Below are 19,877 nucleotides of genomic sequence, written 5' to 3'. Positions count from 1 at the left end.
CCAATCAGAGGGGGTTCCTCCCACGGGGCTGTATTTTTGGCCAATTGATTGCGCAGCTGTTCTCCAGGGCGTGTGGTGCCCCATGGCAGAGCCCCTGCGGTCAGCCCAGGCCCGGAGACCATTAGCTGTGCTGCCCAGAACGGGGAAACTGAGGCACTGGGTGGGCTTGAGCCCAGCCCGCTGGCCAGTGGCAGAGCCAGGGCGTCTCGTGTGGCAGGGCCAGGGTGGATGGGGACCCACCCCCAGCCCCGGAGGAACCCAGGAGTCCTCTGGCCCAGCTGGGTCCCCCTCCCGGCTCAGTCCTGCTCCCTTTACGTTTCCCCCAGTCAACCTGAGCCGTGCCGCCTTCGAGGCCATCGCCATCATGGTGAACCAGATCCACCGGGGCCTGGAGGCCAGCCAGGACCAGCATGGCCGCAACCCGGTGCTGGCCTCCTATGTCCACTTCGGCTTCCGCCTGCCTGCTGCTGAGCCGGCACTGCCAGGCAGTGGTGAGCAGGGGGTCCTGGGTTGGGGGGCTCTGAGCAGCCGGTGCTGCCAGGCAGTGGTGAGCGGAGGGTCGTGGGGGAGGCTCAGAGCAGCTGGTGCTGCCAGGCAGTGGTGAGCGGGGGTTCCTTGGCGGGGGGGGCTCTGAGCAGCCGGTGCTGCCAGGCAGTGGTGAGCGGGGGTCCTGGGTTGGGGGGCTCTGAGCAGCCGGTGCTGCCAGGCAGTGGTGAGCGGGGGTTCCTTGGGGGGGGGGGCTCTGAGCAGCCGGTGCTGCCAGGCAGTGGTGAGCGGAGGGTCGTGGGGGAGGCTCAGAGCAGCCGGTGCTGTCAGGCAGTGGTGAGCGGGGGTTCCTTGTGGGGGGGGGCTCTGAGCAGCCGGTGCTGCCAGGCAGTGGTGAGCGGGGGTCCAGGGTTGGGGGGCTCTGAGCAGCCGGTGCTGCCAGGCAGTGGTGAGTGGGGGTTCCTTGGGGGGGGGGGGGGCTCTGAGCAGCCGGTGCTGCCAGGCAGTGGTGAGCGGGGGTTCCTTGGGGGGGGGGGCTCTGAGCAGCCGGTGCTGCCAGGCAGTGGTGAGCGGAGGGTCGTGGGGGAGGCTCAGAGCAGCCGGTGCTGCCAGGCAGTGGTGAGCAGGGGGTCCTTGGGGGGGGGGGTTCGAAGCAGCCGGTGCCGCCAGGCAGTGGTGAGCGGGGGGTCCTTGTGGGGGGGGCCCCTGAGCAGCCGGTGCTGCCAGGCAGTGGTGAGCGGAGGGTCGTGGGGGAGGCTCAGAGCAGTCGGTGCTGCCAGGCAGTGGTGAGTGGAGGGTCGTGGGGGAGGCTCAGAGCAGCTGGTGCTGCCAGGCAGTGGTGAGCAGGGGGTCCTTGGGGGGGGGGCTCGGAGCAGCCGGTGCCGCCAGGCAGTGGTGAGCAGGGGGTCCTTGGGGGGGGGCTCGGAGCAGCCGGTGCCGCCAGGCAGTGGTGAGCGGGGGTTCCTTGTGGGGGGGGGCTCGGAGCAGCCGGTGCCGCCAGGCAGTGGTGAGCGGGGGTTCCTTGTGGGGGGGGGCTCTGAGCAGCCGGTGCTGCCAGGCAGTGGTGAGCGGGGGTTCCTTGTGTGGGGGGGGGCTCTGAGCAGCCGGTGCTGCCAGGCAGTGGTGAGCGGAGGGTCGTGGGGGAGGCTCAGAGCAGCCGGTGCTGCCAGGCAGTGGTGAGCGGGGGTTCCTTGGGGGGGGGGGGGGGCTCTGAGCAGCCGGTGCTGCCAGGCAGTGGTGAGCAGGGGGTCCTTGGGGGGGGGGGGCTTGAAGCAGCCGGTGCCGCCAGGCAGTGGTGAGCGGGGGGTCCTTGTTGCGGGGGGGCTCTGAGCAGCCGGTGCTGCCAGGCAGTGGTGAGCGGAGGGTCGTGGGGGAGGCTCAGAGCAGCCGGTGCTGCCAGGCAGTGGTGAGCGGAGGGTCGTGGGGGAGGCTCAGAGCAGCTGGTGCTGCCAGGCAGTGGTGAGCAGGGGGTCCTTGGGGGGGGGCTCGGAGCAGCCGGTGCCGCCAGGCAGTGGTGAGCAGAGGGTCCTTGGGGGGGGGCTCGGAGCAGCTGGTGCCGCCAGGCAGTGGTGAGCAGGGGGTCCTTGGGGGGGCTTGGAGCAGCTGGTGCTGCCAGGCAGTGGTGAGCGGGGGGGGGGGTGGTCCTTGGGGGGGCTCTGAGCAGCCGGTGCCGCCAGGCAGTGGTGAGCAGGGACACCCACCCCTCAGTGTCCAAGGGCTGGGAGTTCGGGGGGGGCGGTGGAGGCAGCAGCTGCTTCTGGGAAGCGGAGGTCTGCTGGGGGGGGGGTGGCTGGGGATAGAAGGGGGATCTCCTGGTAAATTTCCCTCTGGGGGAGCCTCAGGAAAGGGGGGGCTGGGCTGGTATGCAGAGCTGGTGTGGGTCTGGGAGGGGAGTGGTGCCTAGTGGTTAGAGCAGGGGGTTGGTGCCAGGCGGCCTGGGTTCTGCAGGGAGTTGGGCGCCCAACCCCTTGACTCCCCTCTGGCGGGTTTGTTCCAGAGGCCGGGGCGCTGCCCACTGGGGCTACCCAGTGTGCCACCCTGTCCCGTGCCACTGGCCGCCCTGCCAGCCTCACCCTGGCGCGCTCCAAGAGCATCAGCAACAGCAACCCGGACCTGGCCTCGGCGCCCGGCTCCCCAGACCTCGAGGTGCAGAAGATCATGAGCAGCAAAGTAAGGCTGGTGCTGGCTGTGCCCTGGCAGGGGTGTCCTGGTCCCTGCACCCCAGACCCCCCAGCTCTGCCGCTCTCCCCAGGCTGGCCTCACCCCGGGGCGATCGGGGCTGTTCTCCCTCCTCGCTGGGTGCCTCTGGCTCACTATCCACCCTCCCCGGTGACGGTTCTCGCTGCTTTTCTCTCTCCCGCTGGCCGCGGTGCAGGGGATCGACCGCTCGCACTCCTGGGTCAACTCGGCCTACGCCCCCGGCGGGCCCAAGGCCATGCTGCGCCGGAACCCGCCCCGCGCCAGCGCCGACCACAAGCAGGTGCCCGTCTCTGCGTCACTTGCGGCCCACTTCCCGCGCCGGGCGGCACCGGGCTCCCTGTCCACCGAGCCAGGGGAGTCAGGTGCCGCCCGGCTGATTGGCAGAGCACCCACAGCTCAGCTTTGTGCTTCTCTTGGTGGTGCGCGTGCCCTGGGGTGTGCAGTAAAATGTTTTCCCCACACGGGACTGCCGGCGCGGACCCCTTGTGTGTGGCAAGGGTCATGGCACTGCTTCCCTCGCTCTGCCGGGGGCGGGGTGGATGGAGCAGCGCCGTGGATGGGCGGGGGGGGCTCAGCCCAGGCGTGTGGCTGCCCCCGGCGAGCAACCTCGTTCATGTCTCTTCTCTGCTCCACCCTCATCCCATTAACTCCTGTCCATCACCGCCCCGCATCCCGCAGGCCTGCGAGCGAAGCTCTAACCGCCTCTCGTCCTGCCTGGAGACCTGCTCCAGCCAGCTCGCCGCCCCGGCCAGGCCCACCGCCAAGAAGGTAGAGGGGGGCGGCCCAGAGTGAGGCTGGGGGCGAGGGGGGCCCAGGTGCAGCTCAGCTGCAGGTGCCTGGGACAGATCTCACCCACCGCTCACTGTGCTGTGAGCCAGGACTCCTGGGTCCTGTCCCCTGTGCTGGAGGGGAATAGGTGTAAGGCAGCATTCTCTGGGCACGGCTGCAGCAGGGCTCCTGACCACCCCGACTGGGCTCCTCCGCTGCACGGCACCTCAGTCGCCTGCCAGGCCAGCGTCCCACGTGCCACAGCCCGGCCCTGTCACACAGTGAGAGGTTCTGCCCCCCAACCCCACCAAATCCACCCAGGGTCCGGCCGCAGCCCCGGGCCTACGTGCAGCTCAGATCTGAGCAGCTGGGCCCGGCCGTCAGCATCCCGCCCCCGGGGTTGTTAGGACGAGAAAGCCCCAGGGGAGCGTGAAGTCGAGCGGGCCCCTGCGCCAGTCCCCCAGCGCTTGGCGCAGGCTGCAGCCGGCGGGATCCGCAGCTCTGCCAGTGCCCGGAGCCGTCCCCTGCTGGGCCGGGCAGCGACCCACCGGACCCTGCTCACAGCTCCTGACGGACAGAGCTGGGGCAGAGACAGGACAAGGAGGCACCTCGGGGTCCTGTGCCCTTTCCACCAGGCTCCATCTTGCTCTCCTACATCCCCTGCCCTGTGCCGCTGCCGGCCACCCACTCTCCATGTGCCATCTTCTTCCTCCTCCTCCTCCTGCTCGCTGGGGAGCCTCACAAGGCCACCCTCCCCACCAGCCCGGCCTGGCCTGGGGGCAGCCCCAGGGCTGAGCCCCTGCTGCGCACCGGCTGCAGGCCTCGGTTTCCCTCCTGTGCCGGGGGGTGGGGGGGGTTGCAGCCCGGGTGGGGGGCACTGCAGCGATGGGGAGTCCGTGGGGTAAAATCCTGCCCTGCCCCCGTCGGGCCTCGGAGCCGGGGGAGGGAGGGGCTGGCCCCCCCCCGCTGCCGGCCCAGCCCTGTAACGGCGTGTCCGTCTGCCCAGCTGCTGCACGAGGAGCTGGCCCTGCAGTGGGTGGTGAGCACCAGCGCCCTGCGTGAGGCCCTGCTGCGCCAGGCCTGGTTCTTCTTCCGCCTGCTGGTGAGTCGGGGGGCGACCCCCCATCCCCGCCCTTCCCCCGGCTCGGCCTGGCTCAACCTCCTCCTCCCCCCCAGCCCTGTGCAGCACCTCCCAGCCCCCCTCGCCCACCGTAGAGCGGTGCTGCCCCCACTCCACCAGGCCGGCTGTGGGGGCATCGGGGGGGGCAGGAGTTGGTAGCTGCCACTCCCAGGTAGGGATCCTGGGACGACCAGCGCTGCCGGGGGGTTGGTCCCACAGCCCTCGCCATGGCCCCCTGGCCCCCCGTGTGCTCAGCTGGGCTGGCTCCCGCAGGCGAAGAGCATGGCCCTGCACCTGCACCAGGCCGACAGGCTGTCGGCCCCACGCCGCCAGCGCTTCCCCGGCCGCTTCACGGACGACATCGCCGCGCTGGTGGGCGCCGTCAGTGCCGAGATCGCCAGCCGCTGCCACAAGGTGGGTGCTGCCCCTGCTCCGGTGGCCGGCCACCCCCAACGCCCAGCGGTGTCCCCCGCCGATGGCCTCGCGCCCCGCCGATGGCACCCCTTCTGCAGCAGCGTGCCCCCGGCCCGCAGGCCCCTCTCCTCTCCTGCCTCCTGGTATGGAATGCATTTTGTTCCAGGCACTGAAGCAGGCCTGGCTGTGCACCACCCGTGGGAACGCCGCCGGCTACGGGCGGGCGGCACCCGACTCTCTCCTGGGTGGCCGCCCCCGCACTCGGCATATGGGGATCCCTGCCAGCAAACCCCCCATCACCTAGCAGTGTGTCTCCCCGTTCCCCAGCACCTGTGTGACCCCCAGCCATGTCTCTCTCTGCCCACCCACCAACCAGCACCTTGATCGTCCCCCGCACCTTCTGTCTGTCTGTCTCTCTCCATCTGTCCTGCCCTCGCCCCCCGGCACACCCCCAGCCTGGCCCCCCTTCACACCCCACCTATTTCCTGTGGGCTACCCACCCACTCACCATGTTTGAGGCTCCACCCATGTAACCCCCCACCCCCAGCAGGATGTGGAGCTGGCAGAGCGTCTCAACGCCAGCCTGGCCTTCTTCCTCAATGACCTGCTCTCGCTCATGGACCGCGGCTTCGTCTTCAGCCTCATCCGCTGCTACTACAAGCAGGTGGCTGGGCCGGGAGGTGCTCAGGGGGTTTGCCCCACACGTCCTGGGACTGGGGTAGCTCTGCAGGCCATCAGGGTCCGTGCCTGGCGCAGTGGCCTCTGACCCAGGGGTGTCCATCTGTCCGTCCATCCCTCTCCCTCCCTTGGGGCCCCCACACGTCAGTCATTGACTGCCCAGGGCTGGGGGTGGCATGGAAGGCACAGCTGGGCTGGGGGTGCAGGTAGGAAAGGGGGCGGGGGAGGCGGGGGGGCAGGTGGAGGGGCAGGAGAGGGGGCGGGGCAGGCAGGGGTGGCAGGAGAGGACGGGGAAAAGGAGAGTGTGGTTGGGGGTGTCCCCGGAACCCCCCCCGTGACCGGCTGCCCCCCCCAGATCGGAAACCGGCTGCCCAGCACCCAGAACCCCCCCGCCCTGGTGGCTCTGCGCCTGGATTTCCTGCGTATCGTCTGCAGCCATGAGCATTACGTCAGCCTCAACCTGCCCTGGCACCGCCTCTCGCCCCCCTCCTCACCTGCGCCCTCCGCGTGCTCCGCGTCCTCCCAGGTAACCCCGCCCCCTGCCTCTGCTCCGCCCCCACCTCTGGTCCGCCCTGGGTAACCCCGCCCTGCCTGCCTCTGCTCTGCCCACAGGTAACCCCACCTCCCCTGCTCCGCCCCCAGGTAACCCCGCCCCTGCCTGCCTCTGCTCCACACCCCCCCCCCCCCCCCCCACGGTACTCTGCCCTTGCCCTCTCTCTGCTCCACTGCCCAGTTCCCCCCACCGGTGCCTCCCTGCTCCTGGGCCAGTGGGGGGCTGCCTGTCCCAGGGGGGTCGCTGACCCACAACCAAACTCTGCACCTCCCCCCAGCAGAGGCAAATGGTCTCCTGGATCCAGGGGCTTCAGCTCTGTCGTGGAGCAGCCCACACTGCGCTCTGGCTCTGTGCAGCCCCCCTCCTGGGGGGCAGAGGCAGAGGTGCCCACGCTGGGGGGCAGGACTGGGAGCCAGAGGTTGGGAGGCACCCATGGCGGGGGGCAGGACTGGGGGGCAGCATTTGGGGGGTGCCACAGCGGGGGCAGGACTGGGGAGCAGAGGTCAGGGGATAGACAGGTCCAGGCCAGGGGCTGGTTGCCAGTGGACAGGTGATTTCTGGCACCTGGTCCCCTGCACCGTGCCCACACACCCCCTTGTCCCCGCAGGGCCCAGCCCAGGACCCGCGGGTGGCCGGCATGTTCAAGCTGTCGGGGCCCTTCCGCCGGCAGCACTTCCTGGCGGGGCTGGTGCTGACAGAGCTGGCGCTTGTCCTGGAGCCGGAGGCCGAAGGGTGAGCAGCACCTGGGGTCCAGCCCACGATGGGGGGGGGCACTCGGCACCGCACCCGTCATACCCAGCCCCACTGTTGCCACCCCAGTCCTGCTGTCCCCACCCCAGCTGGCACCGCACCCATCACACCCAGCCCCGCTGTCACCACCCCGGCCAGCACCGCACCCGTCACACCCAGCCCCCGGCCAGCACCGCGCCCGTCACACCCACCCCTGCTGTCACCACCCCGGCCAGCACCGCGCCTGTCACACCCACCCCTGGTGTCGTCACACCCAGCACCGCTGTCACCACCCTGGCTGCCCGCCACTGCACACACAATTCCTTCTGACACCCAGTGCCCGTGTGACCATCTCACACAGAGCTGGGTTCTGCCGGCCCCTCGCCCCACGTCCACATGGGTTCCTCCAGCCCAAAGGAGCCGCCCCCGCCCAGGTCCAGGTGTAGCTCGGAGCAGCCGAGCCCGGCCCGGCCTTCGGCATCCAACCCCCAATGGGGTAGGAGCAAGCGAGAGGAAGACAAGGGTGCAAGTAGCATCACCAAAGCCGTGGACGTCGGCTCAGCCGCTGCGCAGTGCTCACCCCGAGGCCCGTCTGCTGTGGCTGGGGGCGCAAGCCCCCCAGGCTCAGCCCGGAGCAGGGGTGCTCCTCGGGGTGAGCTGGGCTGGAGACAAGCGGAGGCACCTCAGGGTCCCTGGTATCCCCTGGCCCATGTGGGGGGACGTCCCTTGTTCTCCCTGCGTGGGAGCCTGGCCGGGGCCTTTTGGGGTGTTCTGCCCTTGGCAGCCTCCCCGCTGCAGGTCAGCAGCCGGACTCCCGAGGCGTGGCTGGGAGGCAGCGCTGCTCCCCTGTGCCACGTCTGCCGCCGTGGTCGCCCTGATGGTGACGTTCCGACACGGGCCCAGAGCTGAGGCTCGTCATGCCACACGAGCCACCTCCCTTGGGGCAGAGCTGGGACGGTGCCGACAGCAGTGGGTCTTCCCGTCATTCGAAAACCCCAGTGTCACTGAGACTGGGAGCCGGACTCCTGGGTTCTCCCCCGGCTTGGGGAGGGCAGTGGGGTGCAGTGGTTAGAGCGCAGGGGGGCTGGGAGCCAGACTCCTGGGTTCTCTCCCAGCTCGGGGAGGGCAGTGGGGTGCAGTGGTTAGAGCGCGGGGGGGGGGGCGCTGGGAGCCGGACTCCTGAGTTCTCTCCCAGCTCGGGGAGGGCAGTGGGGTGCAGTGGTTAGAGCGCGGGGGGGGCTGGGAGCCGGACTCCTGAGTTCTCTCCTGGCTCGGGGAGGGCAGTGGGGTGCAGTGGTTGGGGGGGGGCATCTCCCTCCCAGGTCCCCTCTCACACAGCTTCTTCCTGCAGCGTCTTCTCTGTGCACAAGAAGGCCATCGGCACCCTGCACAACCTGCTGCGCAGCCACGACGCCGACGCCCGCTACGCCGCCCCCAGCGCCCGCGCCTACGTGGCCCAGCTCTACCTGCCGCTCCTCGCCCTCGTCACCGACGCCCTGCCGCAGCTCTACGACTTCAACGGTCAGCGGGGGCTCGCCCCCCTCTTCCCCTCCCCCGCTGGCATGCAGCCCCCGCCCCCCCAACACTATCCACCAGACCCTTTTCCGCTCCCAGCCCCCTCCCTCTCTACCCACTCGGTCCCACTCCCCTCCCAGCTCTGGGGATTGAATCTTGGCTTCCTGACTCCCAGCCAGCCCCACTTTATCCTCCAGACCCCACCCGCTCCCAAGCCTGGGGCGTGAACCCAGGCGTCCGAGCTCAGCGCCAGTTGCCCGGCCCAGCTCCCAGCCCCTCCCTGATCTCTGGGGGGCCTCTCGGCCGGCGGGTGCCCCGCGTGCCCCAGCCCTGCGCTCTCTCCCCCCAGAGCACCACAGCCCGCGTGGGCGCCTGGTCGCCGGACCCGGGGACGACGGGGAAGACCCCAGCACCATCAGCCAGTCGGTGGCCATGGCCATCGCCGGCTCTTCCCTGCCTCACGCCCACCGGGCCAGCCCCTTCCCCACGCCTGCAGGGGTGAGTACCGGGGCATCCCCGGGCCAGACACGGCTCTCACTCCGTGGGGGGAACAGGCGGGTTAGGGGGCGACAGGGACACAGCGCAGAACAGACTGGTCAGCACAGGGCCCAGAAGCCACCAGTACCACCCATCCTGGGGAGAGGGGTCCCCGAGCTGGGCCCTGGCCCCCTTCCCCCCTCTCTGGCCAGACCAGACTGCCCCACCCCAGCGCCTGGGTGTCATTCAACCAGCCAGGCCCCTCTGCCGCCTCTGTCCTGTTCCCCAGGGAAGGAAGTGGGGGGGGGGGGTCACCTGGTTGCCATGGTTACAAAGAGCCGGGAGGACCTGGCCTACCTGTGAGAAACCATCCCACCGATGCTCCTCTCCCCACTAGGCGCTGGGGCTGAGGCTCCCACCTTGGGTTCCTGTGGGACGGCGGGGAACGCACGCGACCTAACCCGGGATTGAAACCCCCCCACCCCCTTCGTCACAGCGGCCTAGAGCCACCCAGGGCATCGGAGCAGCCCCAGGGGCTGCAGACAGGCTGCCCCTTTCCTGGAGATCCCACCTGCCTCCCCGAGCCCTGTGTGGAGAGACCCCGGCGTCCCACCTGCCACTCTAACTGCTAGGCCCCGCTACCCCTGCCAGAGGTGGGAGATTGTCTCGGTGGGGCTGGGCTGCTGACAGCTGAGTGCCCCCAGGTGGAGGGGGCCGGCGGCTTCCGGCTGAATGTGGGGGCCGAACAGGCTGGGAAGCGGGAAGCTGCTGGTGGGTCGCTGGGTCCCTCACCGGCCGGCGCTGAGCCGTCTCCCCCCCGCAGCCCCCCCGCCCACCCAGCGCGCTCTCGGCCGAGGCCACCCGCACCCTGCTGGCCTGCCTGCTGTGGGTGCTGAAGAATGCCGAGGTGGGGGCCCTGCAGGGCTGGTTCGCGCAGCTCCCCCCACTGCACCTCGCCCACTTCCTGGACCTGCTCTACCTCTGCGTGGCTGGCTTCGAGTACAAGGTGGGGGGCCGGGGCTGGGGGACCCAGCAGGCGGGGGCAGAGTTCAAGCAGGCTGGGGGGGGGGTCGGCTCTGGGGGCGGGGGGGCAGGTCTGGAGCAGGGACATGGTGGAGGGAGGTTATCTATGGGCAGGGACCCAGTGGCCATGGGGGGCAGATCTGTGGGGCAGGGACCCAGTGGGGGGGGACCCAGTGGCCATAGGGGGCAGATCTGTGGGGCAGGGACCCAGTGGGGGGGGACCCAGTGGCCATAGGGGGCAGATCTGTGGGGCAGGGACCCAGTGGGGGGGGACCCAGTGGCCATAGGGGGCAGATCTGTGGGGCAGGGACCCAGTGGGGGGGGACCCAGTGGCCATAGGGGGCAGATCTGTGGGGCAGGGACCCAGTGGGCGTGGGCACAGGTCTGGGACAGGGACCCGGTGGCCATGGGGGGCAGACTTTGGGGCAGGGACCCAGCTGGTGTGGGGGCAGGTCTGGGACAGGGACCCGGTGGCCATGGGGGGCAGATCTGTGGGGCAGGGACCCAGTGGGGGGGGACCCAGTGGCCATAGGGGGCAGATCTGTGGGACAGGGACCCAGTGGGCGTGGGGGCAGGTCTGGGACAGGGACCCGGTGGCCATGGGGGGCAGACTTTGGGGCAGGGACCCAGCTGGTGTGGGGGCAGGTCTGCGACAGGGACCTGGGGGGGGACCCTGTGGCAGGGGGGCAGATCTGTGGGGCAGGGACCCAGCGGGCGTGGGGGCAGGTCTGGGACAGGGACCCGGTGGCCATGGGGGGCAGACTTTGGGGCAGGGACCCAGCTGGTGTGGGGGCAGGTCTGCGACAGGGACCTGGGGGGGGACCCTGTGGCAGGGGGGCAGATCTGTGGGGCAGGGACCCAGCGGGCGTGGGGGCAGGTCTGGGACAGGGACACGGGGGGGCAGATTTTGGGGCAGGAACCCAGGGGGCATGGGGGATGGATCCGGGACCTGGTCCCCCAACTCAGCCTTGAGCATCTGGGCCGCCCACAGGCAGGGTCTGTGCCCCAGCCAGGAGACCCCCCAGGGGCTCCACTCTTCCCCGCTGGGGGCGGGGGCCGACTCCCAGGGAGCCCCCAGCCCCGTGCCCAGCCCCGTCTCCCCCCAGGGCAGGAAGGCCTTTGAGCCCAGCAGCAGCCTGGCCTTCCGGAAGTCGCTGGACATGAAGGCGCGCCTGGAGGAGGCCATCCTGGGCACTGTGGGGGCACGCCAGGACATGGTGCGGCGCAGCAGGGGTGAGCCGGGCGGGGGGAGGGGCCGACACCCCCAAACACCTCAACCCCTCCCTGCGCAAGAGCCACAGCGCCGCCGCCTCGGGGGGGGCTCAGATCGGGTCACCACCTGGCTCATTGTGTCCCCAGGCCCCGCCCCCTCCCCCAGGCCCCGCCCCTCCCCTCCCCCCCTCACTCCATTCCCCTCCTTCAGCTGCTTGCACTCTTCCTCCCTCACTTTCCCTGGGCGGGGGGCCAGGAGGCTTAGGGTGGGGGGGCTGCAGAGCTGGGGGCTGCACGTCCCCATGCCCCTGGGGGGCCGGCGGCTCCTGATTCCCCTCCTCCGTCCTGCAGAGCGCAGCCCCCTGGGGGGCCAGGAGAGCGTTCGCTGGCGGAAGAGCCTCACCCATTGGCGCCCCAACTCCGACAAGGTGGACAAGTGCGTGTGGGGCTGGGCCGGGCTGGGGGGAGCGGGAGGACAGAGGCTGGGGGCTCTGAGCCCCCTGCGCTGGCTGTGTCCACAGGAGCCGGGAGGAGGTGGAGCAGGAGTTGCTGCTGGAGGGGAACCTGGCGACTGAAGCCAACCTGGTGGTGCTGGACACGCTGGAGATCATCGTCCAGGTGGGGGCAAGGCGGGATCACCCCCTCCCAGTGTCCTGCCCTGTCAGCGCCAGCTGCGGGCCCAGCCCTCCCATCCCCTCCCCCAGCCGGGATGGAACCCAGGCGTCCTGGCGCCCGGCCCCCCCCACCCCCAGCCGGGATGGAACCCAGGCGTCCTGGCTCCGGCCATCGGGCGCCCACCCCATGCTCGCTGGGGCCAAGCTCCTGGGGGCTGCGCTGCGCTGCAGGCCCTGGCCCCCTGCCCTCACGGCCGTGTCCCCGCAGACGGTGCTGCTGGCGGAGGCCAAGGAGAGCGTGCTGGACGGGGTGCTGCGGGTGCTGCTGCATGGCATGGGCCGTACTCCCAGCGCCCTCTTCCTGCAGCGCTGCTTCGCCTCCCAGAGGGCGCTGGTGAGCAAGGTGAGCCCCTAGCGCCAGAGACCGGGGGGAGCTGGGCCCCTGCACCCCAGGGAGAAGGGCCCTGATCGGAGCTCTGGGGGCGGCTGGGCTGGGCTGGGCTGTCTCTGGTGGCGCCCCATTCCTGTGCCACCAGGAAGCCCCCCGCCCCGTCTCCCACCCGCAGGCAAGGCAAGAACCCAGGCGTCCTGGCGCCCCGCTGCCCTGCCAGCGTCGAGGGGGAACCCAGGCGTCCTGGCGCCCCGCTGCCCTGCCAGCGTCGAGGGGGAACGCAGGCGTCCTGGCGCCCGGCTCCCCACCCCCGACTGCACCTGCTGGATCACCCTGCCCAGGCAGCCCTGGGAGGGGACCCAGGTGTCCGGGTGCAGCTCTAACCCCTCCCCACCCGGCACAGTTCCCGGAGCTGCTCTTCGAGGAGGACACGGAGCTGTGCGCCGACCTCTGCCTGCAGCTCCTGCGCCACTGCAGCAGCCGCGTGCCCGCCGTCCGCGCCCACGCCAGCGCCTCGCTCTACGCCCTCATGTGCCAGAACTTCGCCCTCGGCAACGTGAGCACACGGCCCCCCCCCTCCGCCCCCTCCGGCCCGTGCTGGGCAGGGCCTCCCCCAGCCCCGCCATGGGGCACAGCCCCCCGACCTCAGCCCCCAGCTGGGCAGGGCCCCCACCAGCCCTCCCATGGGGCACAGCCCCCCGACCTCAGCCCCCAGCTGGGCAGGGCCCCCCGCCTCAGCCCCCACTGCTGGGCACAGCCCCCCCGACCTCAGCCCCCCTCCTGGGCACGGCCCCCGCACAGCACAGCCGCCACCTGACCCTTCCCCTTAGCTGGGAATGACCCTCCATGCCTCTGCCCCCCCCAGCTGGGCACAGCCCCCCGATCCTGTAGCTAAGCGCCACCCCCCGCCAGGCAGGGCTGCCTCCCCTGGCTGGGGCAGAGCAGTGGGGGCGGTCGTTGGTCCTTGGAGGCTCCAGGCCCCCCCACTCCTGACCTGGCTGCCTGCTCAGCCCCATGGCGGGGAACTCGGGCACAGCCAGCCGGCGAGATCCCGAGCCGGGCCGGGGGTGGGGCGCTGCGGGCTCCTGGGCTCACCCCGCTCCCCCACAGAACTTTGCCCGGGTGAAGATGCAGATCACCATGTCGCTGTCGTCGCTGGTGGGCACCTCGCCCGGGTGCAGCGCCGAGCACCTCCGGCGCTCCCTGAAAACCATCCTCACCTACGCCGAGGAGGACGCCGGCCTGCGGGACAGCCCCTTCACCGAGCAGGTACGGGGCCTTTCCAGGGGGGATGGGGCCCCTTCGCCGAGCAGGTACAGGGCCCTGCCGGGGGGGCGGGGCCCCTTCGCCAAGCAGGTACGGGGCCTTTCCAGGGGGGCGGGTCCCCTTCGCCGAGCAGGTACAGGGCCCTTTGCTGAGGGGAGGACGGGGGCCTTCCTGGTGGGGGGGGCCTTTGCCCAGTGGGTATGGGGGTGGCTTTGCCAAGTGGTGGGGGGAGACCTTGCAGCTTGGCACCATTACTGATCGGGGTGGGTGGGACCTGCCCTGGTTTGGGGGGACACCGTCCTGCCCCCCCCGAGCAGCTGCGCCTGGAGTGGACTGGGCTCTGGGCATGTGGCAGGCGGGGCTCTGGGGCCTGCGGGGACAGGCTGGCGTGTGGGTGGCGCTGCCGGGGTCCCGGCGCAGCCACGTTCCTGGCAAGGTGCTGGGGGGTGTCTGAGCCCCCCGTCACTCCCCCAGGTGCAGGATCTCGTCTTCAACCTGCACATGATCCTCACCGACACCGTCAAGATGAAGGAGCATCAGGAGGACCCGGAGATGCTGATAGACTTGATGTACAGGTGGGACCCGGACTGCTCCTGCCCTGCCACTGCCCAGCCACGCCCCCTCCTGCCCAGCCACGCCCCCTCACGCCACCCCCCGGCCTCCATAGCCCCCTGCCCAGCCACGCCCCCTCACGCCACCCCCCGGCCTCCATAGCCCCCTGCCCAGCCACGCCCCCTCACCCCCCCCGGCCTCCATAGCCCCCTCCTGCCCAGCCACGCCCCCTCACGCCACCCCCCGGCCTCCATAGCCCCCTGCCCAGCCACGCCCTCTCACGCCACACCCCGGCCTCCATAGCCACCTGCCCAGCCACGCCCCCTCACCCCCCCCCGGCCTCCATAGCCCCCTCCTGCCCAGCCACGCCCCCTCATGCCACCCCCCGGCCTCCATAGCCCCCTCCTGCCCAGCCACGCCCCCTCACGCCACCCCCCGGCCTCCATAGCCCCCTGCCCAGCCACACCCCCTCACGCCACCCCCCCGGCCTCCATAGCCACCTGCCCAGCCACGCCCCCTCACCCCCCCCCCCGGCCTCCATAGCCCCCTGCCCAGCCACGCCCCCTCACCCCCCCCCGGCCTCCATAGCCCCCTCCTGCCCAGCCACGCCCCCTCACGCCACCCCCTGGCCTCCATAGCCCCCTGCCCAGCCACGCCCCCTCACGCCACCCCCCGGCCTCCATAGCCCCCTCCTGCCCAGCCACGCCCCCTCCCGCCACCCCCCCGGCCTCCATAGCCCCCTCCTGCCCAGCCACGCCCCCTCACGCCACCCCCCGGCCTCCATAGCCCCCTGCCCAGCCACGCCCCCTCACCCCCCCCCGGCCTCCATAGCCCCCTCCTGCCCAGCCACGCCCCCTCATGCCACCCCCGGCCTCCATAGCCCCCTGCCCAGCCACGTCCTCTCACGCCCCCCCAGCCTCCATAGCCCCCTCCTGCCCAGCCACGCCCCCTCATGCCACCCCCCCGGCCTCCATAGCCACCTGCCCAGCCACACCCCCTCACGCCACCCCCCCGGCCTCCATAGCCACCTGCCCAGCCACGCCCCCTCACCCCCCCCCCGGCCTCCATAGCCCCCTCCTGCCCAGCCACGCCCCCTCATGCCACCCCCCGGCCTCCATAGCCCCCTGCCCAGCCACACCCCCTCACGCCACCCCCCCGGCCTCCATAGCCCCCTGCCCAGCCACACCCCCTCACGCCACCCCCCCGGCCTCCATAGCCACCTGCCCAGCCACGCCCCCTCACCCCCCCCCCGGCCTCCATAGCCCCCTCCTGCCCAGCCACGCCCCCTCATGCCACCCCCCGGCCTCCATAGCCCCCTCCTGCCCAGCCACGCCCCCTCACGCCACCCCCCGGCCTCCATAGCCCCCTGCCCAGCCACGCCCCCTCATGCCACCCCCCGGCCTCCATAGCCCCCTGCCCAGCCACGCCCTCTCACGCCACACCCCGGCCTCCATAGCCCCCTGCCCAGCCACGCCCCCTCAACCCCCCCGGCCTCCATAGCCCCCTCCTGCCCAGCCACGCCCCTTCATGCCACCCCCCGGCCTCCATAGCCCCCTCCTGCCCAGCCACGCCCCCTCACGCCACCCCCCGGCCTCCATAGCCCCCTGCCCAGCCACGCCCCCTCACGCCACCCCCCGGCCTCCATAGCCCCCTGCCCAGCCACGCCCCCTCACGCCACCCCCCGGCCTCCATAGCCCCCTCCTGCCCAGCCACGCCCCCTCCCGCCACCCCCCCGGCCTCCATAGCCCCCTCCTGCCCAGCCACGCCCCCTCACGCCACCCCCCGGCCTCCATAGCCCCCTGCCCAGCCACGCCCCCTCACGCCACCCCCCCGGCCTCCATAGCCCCCTCCTGCCCAACCATGCCCCCTCACGCCACCCCCCGGCCTCCATAGTCCCCTCCTGCCCAGCCACGCTCCCTCACGCCGCCCCCTCCTGCCCAGCCACGCCCCCCCCTCCCGCCACCCCCCCAGCCTCCATAGCCCCCTGCCCAGCCACGCCCCCTCCTGCCCAGCCACGCCCCCTCACACCCCCCCCCCCCCGGTCTCCGTAGCCCGCTCCTGCCTAGCCACGCCCCCTCACACCACCCCCCTGGCCTCCATAGCCCCCTCCCACCCAGCCACGCCCCCTCACGCCACCCCCCCGGCCTCCATAGCCCCTCCTGCCCAGCCACGCCCCCTCACGCCACCCCCTCCTGCCCAGCCACGCCCCCTCACACCACCCCCCTGGCCTCCATAGCCCCCTCCCACCCAGCCACGCCCCCTCCCGCCACCCCCCCGGCCTCCATAGCCCCTCCTGCCCAGCCACGCCCCCTCACGCCACCCCCCGGTCTCCATAGCCTCCTCCTGCCCAGCCACGCCCCCTCACGCCACCCCCCGGCCTCCATAGCCCCCTCCTGCCCAGCCACGCCCCCTCCCGCCACCCCCCCGGCCTCCATAGCCCCCTGCCCAGCCACGCCCCCTCACACCACCCCCCCCCGGTCTCCGTAGCCCCCTCCTGCCCAGCCACGCCCCCTCACACCACCCCCCCCGGCCTCCATAGCCCCCTGCCCAGCCACGCCCCCTCACGCCACCCCCCCGGCCTCCATAGCCCCCTGCCCAGCCACGCCCCCTCATGCCACACCCCGGCCTCCATAGCCCCCTGCCCAGCCACGCCCCCTCACCCCCCCCGGCCTCCATAGCCCCCTCCTGCCCAGCCACGCCCCCTCATGCCACCCCCCGGCCTCCATAGCCCCCTCCTGCCCAGCCACGCCCCCTCACGCCACCCCCCGGCCTCCATAGCCCCCTGCCCAGCCACGCCCCCTCACGCCACCCCCCGGCCTCCATAGCCCCCTCCTGCCCAGCCACGCCCCCTCCCGCCACCCCCCCGGCCTCCATAGCCCCCTGCCCAGCCACGCCCCCTCACACCACCCCCCCCGGTCTCCGTAGCCCCCTCCTGCCCAGCCACGCCCCCTCACACCACCCCCCCCGGCCTCCATAGCCCCCTGCCCAGCCACGCCCCCTCACGCCACCCCCCCGGCCTCCATAGCCCCCTGCCCAGCCACGCCCCCTCATGCCACCCCCCGGCCTCCATAGCCCCCTGCCCAGCCACGCCCCCTCACCCCCCCCCGGCCTCCATAGCCCCCTCCTGCCCAGCCACGCCCCCTCATGCCACCCCCCGGCCTCCATAGCCCCCTCCTGCCCAGCCACGCCCCCTCACGCCACCCCCCGGCCTCCATAGCCCCCTGCCCAGCCACGCCCCCTCACACCACCCCCCGGCCTCCATAGCCCCCTGCCCAGCCACGCCCCCTCATGCCAGCCCCCGGCCTCCATAGCCCCCTCCTGCCCAGCCACGCCCCCTCCCGCCACCCCCCCGGCCTCCATAGCCCCCTCCTGCCCAGCCACGCCCCCTCACGCCACCCCCCGGCCTCCATAGCCCCCTGCCCAGCCACGCCCCCTCACGCCACCCCCCCGGCCTCCATAGCCCCCTCCTGCCCAGCCATGCCCCCTCACGCCACCCCCCGGCCTCCATAGTCCCCTCCTGCCCAGCCACGCTCCCTCACGCCGCCCCCTCCTGCCCAGCCACGCCCCCCCCTCCCGCCACCCCCCCAGCCTCCATAGCCCCCTGCCCAGCCACGCCCCCTCCTGCCCAGCCACACCCCCTCACACCACGCCCCCCCCGGTCTCCGTAGCCCGCTCCTGCCCAGCCACGCCCCCTCACACCACCCCCCTGGCCTCCATAGCCCCCTCCCACCCAGCCACGCCCCCTCCCGCCACCCCCTCCTGCCCAGCCACGCCCCCTCACACCACCCCCCTGGCCTCCATAGCCCCCTCCCACCCAGCCACGCCCCCTCCCGCCACCCCCCCGGCCTCCATAGCCCCTCCTGCCCAGCCACGCCCCCTCACGCCACCCCCCAGCCTCCATAGCCCCCTCCTGCCCAGCCACGCCCCCTCACGCCACCCCCCGGCCTCCATAGCCCCCTCCTGCCCAGCCACGCCCCCTCCCGCCACCCCCCCGGCCTCCATAGCCCCCTGCCCAGCCACGCCCCCTCACACCACCCCCCCCGGTCTCCGTAGCCCCCTCCTGCCCAGCCACGCCCCCTCACACCACCTCCCCGGCCTCCGTAGCCCCCTGCCCAGCCACGCCCCCTCACACCACCCCCCCCGGCCTCCATAGCCCCCTGCCCAGCCACGCCCCCTCACGCCACCCCCCGGCCTCCATAGCCCCCTGCCCAGCCACACCCCCTCACCCCCCCGGCCTCCATAGCCCCCTGCCCAGCCACGCCCCCTCACGCCACCCCCCCGGCCTCCATAGTCCTCTCCTGCCCAGCCACGCCCCCTCACGCCACCCCCCGGCCTCCATAGCCCCCTGCCCAGCCACGCCCCCTCACGCCACTCCCCGGCCTCCATAGCCCCCTCCTGCCCAGCCACGCCCCCTCACGCCACCCCCCCAGCCTCCATAGTCCTCTCCTGCCCAGCCATGCCCCCTCCTGCCCTGCCACGCCCCCTCACGCCACCCCCCAGCCTCCATAGCCCCCTGCCCAGCCACGCCCCCTCACGCCACTCCCCGGCCTCCATAGCCCCCTGCCCAGCCACGCCCCCTCACGCCACTCCCCGGCCTCCATAGCCCCCTCCTGCCCAGCCACGCCCCCTCACGCCACCCCCCCGGCCTCCATAGCCCCCTCCTGCCCAGCCACGCCCCCTCACGCCACCCCCCCGGCCTCCATAGCCCCCTGCCCAGCCACGCCCCCTCCTGCCCAGCCACACCCCCTCACACCACGCCCCCCCCGGTCTCCGTAGCCCGCTCCTGCCCAGCCACGCCCCCTCACACCACCCCCCTGGCCTCCATAGCCCCCTCCCACCCAGCCACGCCCCCTCCCGCCACCCCCCCGGCCTCCATAGCCCCTCCTGCCCAGCCACGCCCCCTCACGCCACCCCCCGGCCTCCATAGCCCCCTCCTGCCCAGCCACGCCCCCTCACGCCACCCCCCGGCCTCCATAGCCCCCTCCTGCCCAGCCACGCCCCCTCCCGCCACCCCCCCGGCCTCCATAGCCCCCTGCCCAGCCACGCCCCCTCACACCACCCCCCCCGGTCTCCGTAGCCCCCTCCTGCCCAGCCACGCCCCCTCACACCACCTCCCCGGCCTCCGTAGCCCCCTGCCCAGCCACGCCCCCTCACACCACCCCCCCCGGCCTCCATAGCCCCCTGCCCAGCCACGCCCCCTCATGCCACCCCCCGGCCTCCATAGCCCCCTGCCCAGCCACACCCCCTCACCCCCCCGGCCTCCATAGCCCCCTGCCCAGCCACGCCCCCTCACGCCACCCCCCCGGCCTCCATAGTCCTCTCCTGCCCAGCCACGCCCCCTCACGCCACCCCCCGGCCTCCATAGCCCCCTGCCCAGCCACGCCCCCTCACGCCACTCCCCGGCCTCCATAGCCCCCTCCTGCCCAGCCACGCCCCCTCACGCCACCCCCCCGGCCTCCATAGTCCTCTCCTGCCCAGCCATGCCCCCTCCTGCCCTGCCACGCCCCCTCACGCCACCCCCCAGCCTCCATAGCCCCCTGCCCAGCCACGCCCCCTCACGCCACTCCCCGGCCTCCATAGCCCCCTGCCCAGCCACGCCCCCTCACGCCACTCCCCGGCCTCCATAGCCCCCTCCTGCCCAGCCACGCCCCCTCACGCCACCCCCCCGGCCTCCATAGCCCCCTCCTGCCCAGCCATGCCCCCTCACACCACCACCCCCGGTCTCCGTAGCCCCCTCCTGCCCAGCCACGCCCCCTCCTGCCCAGCCACGCCCCCTCACGCCACCCCCCGGCCTCCGTAGCCCCCTGCCCAGCCACGCCCCCTCACACCACCCCCCCGGGGCCCTGCCACCCCCGGGCCTCCATAGCCCTCTGCCCAGCC

General features: G+C 72.8%; 1 protein-coding gene across 11 annotated transcripts in view; it reads left to right on the top strand.

Moving 5' to 3' along the window:
* The window catches only part of DOCK6 (dedicator of cytokinesis 6), a 49,144-nt gene that overhangs the window by 21,475 nt on the left and 7,792 nt on the right, over positions 1-19,877 (top strand). For 5 of the 11 annotated variants that reach the window (XM_074980329.1, XM_074980328.1, XM_074980326.1 and 2 more), the window contains exons 21-39: positions 327-491; positions 2,483-2,655; positions 2,861-2,965; positions 3,364-3,453; positions 4,460-4,555; positions 4,847-4,987; positions 5,535-5,651; positions 6,021-6,191; positions 6,826-6,950; positions 8,299-8,468; positions 8,812-8,960; positions 9,763-9,945; positions 11,069-11,195; positions 11,526-11,610; positions 11,696-11,792; positions 12,057-12,191; positions 12,583-12,735; positions 13,290-13,448; positions 13,920-14,020. In XM_074980329.1, the coding sequence (XP_074836430.1) occupies positions 327-491; positions 2,483-2,655; positions 2,861-2,965; positions 3,364-3,453; positions 4,460-4,555; positions 4,847-4,987; positions 5,535-5,651; positions 6,021-6,191; positions 6,826-6,950; positions 8,299-8,468; positions 8,812-8,960; positions 9,763-9,945; positions 11,069-11,195; positions 11,526-11,610; positions 11,696-11,792; positions 12,057-12,191; positions 12,583-12,735; positions 13,290-13,448; positions 13,920-14,020 (2,542 nt within the window). Of the gene's footprint in view, positions 1-326; positions 492-2,482; positions 2,656-2,860; positions 2,966-3,363; positions 3,454-4,459; positions 4,556-4,846; positions 4,988-5,534; positions 5,652-6,020; positions 6,192-6,825; positions 6,951-8,298; positions 8,469-8,811; positions 8,961-9,762; positions 9,946-11,068; positions 11,196-11,525; positions 11,611-11,695; positions 11,793-12,056; positions 12,192-12,582; positions 12,736-13,289; positions 13,449-13,919; positions 14,021-19,877 lie in introns of those variants that run through there. The other 6 variants (XM_074980327.1, XM_074980333.1, XM_074980332.1 and 3 more) reach the window with 6 other exon arrangements.

Source organism: Carettochelys insculpta, chromosome 29 (assembly GCF_033958435.1).
Source record: "Carettochelys insculpta isolate YL-2023 chromosome 29, ASM3395843v1, whole genome shotgun sequence".
NCBI lineage: Eukaryota > Metazoa > Chordata > Testudines > Carettochelyidae > Carettochelys > Carettochelys insculpta.
The sequence above is the reverse complement of the archived record's forward strand: the minus strand, read 5'-3'. Positions and strand labels throughout refer to the sequence as shown.